Genomic DNA, 8,562 nt, shown 5'->3' with positions numbered 1-8,562 from the left:
TGAATACGAGATTTTGTAATAATATGAAACATGTCATTATAACAGGTTTTTTACACAAATTAATTAATTAATTAATTCTTTTTTTACAGTTACTACTTCATATGTAAAAATTCATCTGTTGAGTAGAAGGCATTCTCATTCAGAAATTCTTTCGATTTATTTTTAAAAGCTGGTTGGCTGTCAGACATACGCTATTTTGTAAATGAGCAAAGACTTCAGTGGCATTGCAATTCACCCCTTTCTGTGCCAAAGTCAGATTTAACCCAGAATAGTGAAGATCGTTTCTTCTAGTGTTATAACTATGCACTTGGCTTTTATTTTTTTTATCGGGATGGATTATAAACAAGTTTTATAAGTGAATATATGTACTGTGAAGGTACTGTGGATATCTCTAGTTCCTTGAATGTATGTCTACAAGGAGGCACTGTGTGGGCTACAACTATCATTTTGCTTACACACATTTGTGTAGCAAACACTTTTTCTCTTAATAATGAATTACCCCAAAATATGACACCATATGAAAGCAGTGAAGAAAATGGGCATAGTTGGCTAATTTACTGATACATTTATCACTAACATTTGCTGTTTCTTCCAGTTCAATTACTCATAAGTGTGCAGACCCAGAAATTTGGAATATTCTGCCTTAGTAAACTGTGTGTGTGTGTTCTCAAAATTTAGTGATTCCATGTGCAGAGAACCACTTAATTTTTTGAAAGACATTATTTACAATTTCCTCAGTTAATTCTTGCTTGTTGGGTGTGACTCCTATATTTGTATCATCAGCAAAAAGAACTAGCTTTGCATCTTCATGAATATAAAGCAGCAAGTCATTAATATAGAAAGAACAATAAGGGACTGAAGACTGAACCCATGGGACACAGTTCTTGATACCTCCCCCTTTAGAGGACTCTGCTGATTCCTGCAGACTATCTATGCTGTTAATTTCAACCTTCTGCATTCTTCCATTTAAATATGAATTAAACCATTTGTGTACTGTCCCACTCATACCACAATACTTACACTTAGCTAGAAGAATTTCATGATTCGCACAGTCAGAAGCCTTTTAGAGACCACAAAATTCCCCAGTGGGTGGTGTTCGGTTATTCAAAGCATTTAATATTTGATCAGTGAAAGCATGTATAGCATTTTCTGTTGAAAAGTCTCTCTTAAACAAAACTGACATTTGTTTAGTACTTCATTTTTACAAATATGTGAAGCTACTCCTGAATATATTAATTTTTTTAAGAATTGTGAATAAAGCTGTCAGAAGTGTGATTGGATGGAAATTGTTAGTAGCAGACCTGTACCCTTTTTATGCAGTGGATTAACAATAGCACATTTCAGCCCATCCAGAAAAATGTCCTGTTTCAGTAAGCCACTGCATATGTTGCTGAGAATGAGAATGCTACTTACTGTTGGAAACAAGCTTTTGGTACTCTTTTGGAAATGCCATAAATTCCATCTGAGCTTTAACTTTTGAATGAATTTATTATTTTCCTAATTTTAGTGGTCCTAACTATAATAATGCAAATCCTCATATTGCAAATAGCATAATGTAGAAGTTGTGCCAACTCAAGTGGCACACACTTGAGCACCAGCACTATAGTCATAATCTCTCCCCTTGTGATTACCATGCTTTTAGTCATAAAAAAGGACTTTAAGGGTGAACGATTCCTTTCAGATGAGGATGTGCTTCAGGCAATTATGGACTTCTTTATGCAGGAGGACACAGTGTTTTACTAAACAGGTGTTTTCAACCTGGCACTTCAGTCGTATGATTGCCTCAATATTCACGAAGATTTAGACTGGCTAGCATACCAATTACCGACTATTTGGCCTTCAAAAGGAAGCTTTTTGACCGCTTCTTACATTGGTGATATATCATTAGGATGCAGGTGAAGTTAAACTGTTTTTAACGTCTCATAAGGACACATAATTGCAAATCTATCTGATCAACCAAAAAATCTCAATGTATTACAACACCAAATATTACATGTAATAGATATTAAATGGTTATCAAACACATACTGAAATTTGGAAGAAACTCACAGAAGATGGAGTAAAATGTTGTTCTCTGTTTTATTGTCAGTGACTAAAAAGGAAAGTAATGTCTACACAATCTAATAAAAGCTCCATTTATACTAGAAATAGTAGCAAAACAAAGTTAACATTTGTTGCCTTCATTTCCCCTTAACCAAGCATGTTATTCATGATACTTTACTGCTTTTCCCTGTCCCTATGGCATTCTTCTTCTTTAACATTTTTGCTCCAGTCCAAATTCCTTCTCCTTAAACTGCTCTTTATCAAGTTTTCCATCTTGCTGTGAATTTCCCTCTTGCATTCAGTCATGGTCTCCGTTATTTGTTTTGGTATTCTTCCACCTTTCATTCTCTCCACACCTCCTCATCTCAGTGCTGTCATTCAGCTTTTTAATCCAATTTCCTTCCTAACATCTTTGTTCCTCTCTGTCTCTCCTTGTATTCTCTAAAATATGTCTTAGGAACTGCATTTGACTGGCTTGGATTATACTCTCCCCTCTTGTCATTGCCCAGGTCTTGGATGTGTGTGTCAATATGGTTGTCTAGTATGTCTTGCCCAGAGCTCCCTTACACTTCTTTTGCACACCGTTTCTCCAGACTAAGCCCCTCACACACTGATAAAACGCATTGCTCTGTGCTACCCTTCTGGTAATTTCAACCTCCACCTTGCACTTCCCAGATATGTAAAGTTGCCTATAGTTACAATTTCTTGTCTGTTAATATTAATTTGTCCTTTCTGTTCTGTCAGCTCTAGTTACAAACATGGTCTTATTTTTCTCCATACTGCAATTTATACAATATTTCTTTCTTTCTTTTTTAAAAAGTTAGTATACATAATTGTCCTTCCTCATAATGCAATCTCGTGGGGAAATAGCAACAATTTTAGTCTGCTTCCTCTATGAGGTGCTTTTGGCTCCTTCATGATTTCATCCACCATCATTATTTATAATAATTGTGACACCACATTTTTGTATCTCTACCGCATAACATTCCTAAACCAATCGGTTCTTCCAATTTCAGGCCAGACACAGCTAAAGTTTTGTTAAACTTTGCTTGAAGAATTTAATTTTTTTTCCAACTTCCTTTCCCTCCACATTATTATAGTAAATTAGTATCGAGTGATTCAATCTATCTTCATTTATTTTGTAGATGCCAGAGGACTCAGCGATTCTGCACGCATCAAAACTGTTCGTCATCAGATACTAATCAATCTTGAGGACTACATCAGTGACCGGCAGTATGACTCTAGAGGTCGCTTTGGAGAGATTCTGCTTACACTACCTGCTCTTCAGTCAATTAACTGGCAGATGATTGAGCAAATTCAGTTTGCCAAATTGTTTGGGGTTGCTCGAATTGACAGTTTACTTCAGGAAATGCTGCTTGGAGGTAAGATATATTTACACAGCAGTTCTTACCTATGAAAGAGCAACTGAACATTGTACAAGACACTTGCTAACAGTGCCACAACTTGAAGACAGAAATGTCGGGTGCACATGTCCAGGTAGCACACCAGGAATTACTGCAGGCAGAAATAAACTAGAATTTTTGACTGTTGCAGTAATATGGTAGATCGCAAAGGAAATGACAGTCGTTAAATTATGGATTATCATTGTGTTTTAGAATAAAACTTTCTCTTTGCGGTAGTTTTTACACTGTAGTAAAACCATGAGAGAACAGCAGTGTCCTGTACAAATGTTCGAGCCTGGATTTTCATCTTTCATAGGCACTGCTTTACTGACTTGGTTGTTAGAATGTTGCCCATAAAAGGTGAATAAGTTTGAGTTCCACCTAGAATACACAATGTTTACCCATGAATTCATCAGTCTCACAAGGGGACCTTACTATAATTTAATAATAAGCTGCCAATTGCTGAGTGAACAGCAAAAGTCTTGTAATCTCACTAATAGCAGCTTATTACTACTTTGATTTAAATTAAATATTTATTAACAAATGGAAATGTTAATTGATGACTGCTGAATAACATTTTTATTTCTAATTATTAATTACATTCACAGTGAAACAAAATTTGGTATTAAAATGCAAAACATCAAATAGAAAGTAAAATATTATTTAAGAGATTGAACATTATTAGTGATATGTACCTCATGCACACAGAAGCTAAACGTGCTGCACATGACATACTTAACAATAGATTGGAAGGAAGTCAGACTTGTGTGTAAGCTAAACATTAGTTACCAACTGTGGAAAACAGGAATTCCTAGGGGGACAAAATTAGGAGAACCAGCGACTCTATGATTACCAGACATAGCTATTATGCATTCAGATACTAGCAATTTTATTAGTAAGATCCAAAGACTTTAGTGCTATGAAATATTTTAAAACTTTAATTTTTTCTAAAAACTGTGTCACTGCTGTTTGGAATTCATGTCCAGGCATTGACCTCCAAATTTTACCAGTACAAAGAAATTGAAGAGGGCCAGTCCACAAGGTCCCCTTGTTAGCTGATGTAATTCTCTCATTTATGTTGTTAAGTTTATTCTCTGCAGATACCCTTATTCCTTTCTCCCTCGCTGTGCCCAGTGTAGCACATTGTTTTGTAAAAATTCTGTGTAAGATATGTGCATCCAGACCTTTCAGCCATTATATAAAGTTACATCAAATGTTACCCTTCAAATAGTGAATGTTTTGAAAATGTTATAGTTTTGGATCTGTGATACTCCATTAACATGTCTAAAACGTGTGATGTAACAAGAAATGCATGGTCTTAAATTTAAAGTACAACTGCTTGAAGAGAAATTCCACCTTAATCTCAGACAGTTCTGGATGGTTTGGCTTAAGTCTTTCTGGCAGTCATTGTTTGTAATAATTTTGTAATAATTTTGTTAAGTGAACTTAACCCTGTGGTTTGTCATATTGGAAAATTTTCCTGATAATTCCAGCAGTTTGAATTTAATTGCAGAGAAATTTAACTTCAGTTAAAAATGAAAGACAGTTGTCAAATATTTCTTCCTAATAAAATGTTAACTGCCTCTTTGGTGAACAACACTGTAATAATAAAATGACTTATTTTGCAGTCCTTTGATTTTTTGCACATAATTTCAGAGCCCATAGTTCAGTAATTGTATTGCATTTGTCTCCTTTTCTTTTCCAAAAGATATATATTTTATTGCTATGTGCTATGTAATGGAATGAGGAGACATAACCTTATTTATGCCTTTATCTCCCCCCCTCTCTTCCCCCCCCCCCCCCCCCCCCCAAATCTTCCTTTAACATCATCATTTGTTCATGTGCACGTGTCACTGTCTGTACCATTCCTGAGCCATTTCTCATTCTGGATCTTCAACAGTAATCTATATCTTTACTTTCTGGAATAGGTTGTTTTGTTATTTTGGCTCAGGTTATGTAGACTTTTGTTTAAAACGTGTTTTGATTCTGCTACAGTGTAATGCCTATCTGTTTAAATGAAGGAAACATGCCCACATGTTCATCCAAAAATGTGTCTTTTATGAAAGTTTCCTGGTTGATAATGTTTTGTCATGTATCACCAAATCAGAATGTCTGCTGTCTCATTGCTAGGAAAAGTTGGACACCGTTGAACAACATGGTGAACTACAGATCAATTGAGGAAAAGTGCACATATCATTTCCAGTGACTGCAGAAAGGACAGGCCATAGTTACGATTTTTATCTACCTTAAAGTGCCAGCTTACATCATAGTCATCGATTCTCATTTGTTGAACCTTCTGAGCACTAAATATCCGGTTACAAATTGTTGCCAAAACAATAGCGAACAGTTAACCATTTGGTCACTGTGTGTTAGTTTAACGTGCTTAAAATTCCATTGGGTTTCTTCTAGTAAATGACGCCTGATACCACTCAACTAAATAAGCTAACCTAGGTGTCTTCTCTCTCTCTCTCTCTCTCTCTCTCTCTCTCTCTGCATTAACCAGCACTCTATTCTGAAACAGTTGTCTGCTGTGGACAGATCATACAAGCGTTTTGTAGTGCAGGTAGTCTGCAAGTTAAATTTTGTGTTAAATGCTTTTGTATAATTCATTACTCTTCTTGTGACATCCCCTCCTTCCCCCCTCTGTATGAAAATTAGTGTATATTTTAGATTGTGGCAAAATATGGACACTTATTTTGCATTACATCCTGTTTTCACTATTTTGAATTTATTCCAAATGCTTTTGGTTAATGGACTACATACACACAAGATTTGTAACTTGTATTTCTTCAATGAAAAAGTGTTACTTGTATTATACATTTCTGTAACTGAGAACTTCCTGCAGGAGCAAATGATGCAACTCCAACACCTGCCCCACTGAGCCCTTCGGCAGCAACTGCAGCAGCAGGTGACTTTCCGCCGCAGTTACAAGAGCCGCAAACACAACAGCAGCAAGACCAAGCCAATGGTGGCTCTCACTGTTCAGGAAGCCCCCTCTCTGCTGGCTTGAGTCCTCCTGATCAACAGATCCTCAGTCCACCTGTCATCATACAACACATTGCTCCAGCAACACCAGAGCAGTACCACATTGCTTTTAAGACCGAACCAGATGCAGCATTTTAGCACTGAAATTTTATGAAAATACTAGACATTCATTGTATGTGCTATTTTAGGGCATTTTTGTATGTGTGGAGCGGTGATGAACAGCGAAATTGGCCTAGCCCTGTGTGCGACGCATTTTTGAGCAATGGATGACTGAAACTTCATTTTAAGTTGGTCCAAGGAAAGGGAACTTCAGGAATCAGATATAACATGAGAGGGTTCGCATATCTAATGCATCTTACATTGTTGTACTCTCTCTTTTGTTGCAGGCGCCTTTCCTTGGGATAAACTGTGCAAGGAACATGCAGTTACATTTACAGGGCTGGGAAGGGATTTAGGGTGGCAGGGGGGAGAAAAGAAACCCAAGTCTGATAACCACATGTAGTACTGTGTACTATTCAGTAAAATGAAATTATCACTATTTACATGGTGCTAAAGAGTGATAAAGGCAGTACAGTTTTGAGCTCTTTTCTTGAGTATGTAGACTGTACCTAAGGAAAGTGTTACGCTGTTAAAGTTTGACAGAAATATTTTATAATTAAGAAATAATATAAAAAAGGACCATTACCAGTGTCTTAATTAATGATTGGCTGAGAGTTACATTACCTATCATGTTGATACTATGATTTTTTACCATGAGAATATTCTTTAAAGTAAACGTCGCATAAAATACCTGTGGAGGATAGGTTTATAATACTGTCGGAGCATACATTCCTAAACCAAATGGAATTTGATTCAGCATATAAAATTGTGTTAAACTATTTATTCCATAAATTTTACTGTTAGAGCAATACATCAAATGTTAATGACATCTTGTAGTAATTCATTTGTGATGAAAATGATGCTGTGAGTCCTGATGTCTGATCCTTGGAGAGTGAGAGACATAACTTTTCCTATGAAATTTTATAATACTCTCAAGAAGAGATGGGCTTTCTATTTTCTAAAAAGGACAATTGCACTGAATCTTGTTACTTATTAAATCATTATGCTCTGGTGGTAGTAAATACCATTTTAATGTTGATCATCATGAAGGTTTTATCTCCATATATATTCTTAGATAAGCTAACAACATTTTATCACAAATGCTTTTATTACAGTCCTTGATGAAGATTCTTGCCAAATGTGCTCATATGTCTATTAGAATGAGACGTCTATAGTGTTAGGGACTCTTCCTATATTAGGAGAATAAAAATAAATTTGGCTGTGACTGCTTTTACAGTTGATCAACATATTACAAATTCTGTGTATTGTAAATGGGTTGTGAAATTATGCTCAAATATGAAATAATTTGTCCATACTTTCAAATGTTTATGTGGACTGTTAATTCAGACAGTGGCAGTCTAATGATAATGCAATGTATTGTGATGTACTGTCTTGTGTAAATATTTTGTATTATATCACTATTTGTACATAGTGGAAAAATTATAGTAATATGTGAACTGTTGGTTAAATGGCTGACCTGTTTGTAAATTTTTCCATATGCAGTAACTGTAAAACAGTAATCATTAAGGTGCCAAAGACGGGTGGTCGTGGAAGTTTCAAAAGTTTACCATATTTCAAAAAAAATTTTAACTGAAGTCAATCAGAGTGAACCATCAGGTAAATGATGGTTACTTTGGTAGAATGCCTACCAGTACTGAGGGTAAAACAATGCACTGTTAAATTAGTTTACTCTGTTTTGTATATATTTGCATAAAATTATGTGAATTGTTGAGTATGGACTAAACTGTCCTATATTTTATTGTTATTGTTTATGTAGTAAATAAAAGGTGATTATTTTATGGTAAAATTCACTTTTACTCACCTGTAAATCATTGTACTCACTACGAAACAAGTTCACATTTTTGTTATGGAGACACTTCGGTATTCCACATGCTCATCTTCAGATGATGAAGTTGACAACTATTGTGAGCACTAGGAGGGCATTATAATAATGAAATTCTAGGAACACTGGCGCCAAGAAATAATGCACAGAATTAACATTTATATCATGTTACATTCATTTTTAAGATAT

The 8,562-nt window shown here is 35.4% G+C and overlaps 1 protein-coding gene across 8 annotated transcripts in view; it reads left to right on the top strand.

Annotated features, from left to right (window-relative positions):
- Positions 1-8,337, top strand: part of LOC124615342 (hepatocyte nuclear factor 4-gamma) — a 695,490-nt gene extending 687,153 nt beyond the window's left edge. For all 8 annotated transcript variants that reach the window (XM_047143145.1, XM_047143144.1, XM_047143143.1 and 5 more), the window contains 2 exons: positions 3,189-3,425; positions 6,292-8,337. In XM_047143145.1, coding sequence (XP_046999101.1) covers positions 3,189-3,425; positions 6,292-6,569 — 515 coding nt within the window. In that variant the 3' untranslated portion in view covers positions 6,570-8,337. The remainder of the gene's footprint in view (positions 1-3,188; positions 3,426-6,291) is intronic.
- The last annotated feature ends 225 nt before the right edge of the window (positions 8,338-8,562 follow it).

The sequence above is a fragment of the Schistocerca americana genome, chromosome 5 (genome assembly GCF_021461395.2).
Source record: "Schistocerca americana isolate TAMUIC-IGC-003095 chromosome 5, iqSchAmer2.1, whole genome shotgun sequence".
Taxonomy (NCBI): domain Eukaryota; kingdom Metazoa; phylum Arthropoda; class Insecta; order Orthoptera; family Acrididae; genus Schistocerca; species Schistocerca americana.
This window is presented reverse-complemented; position numbering and strand designations above follow the sequence as displayed.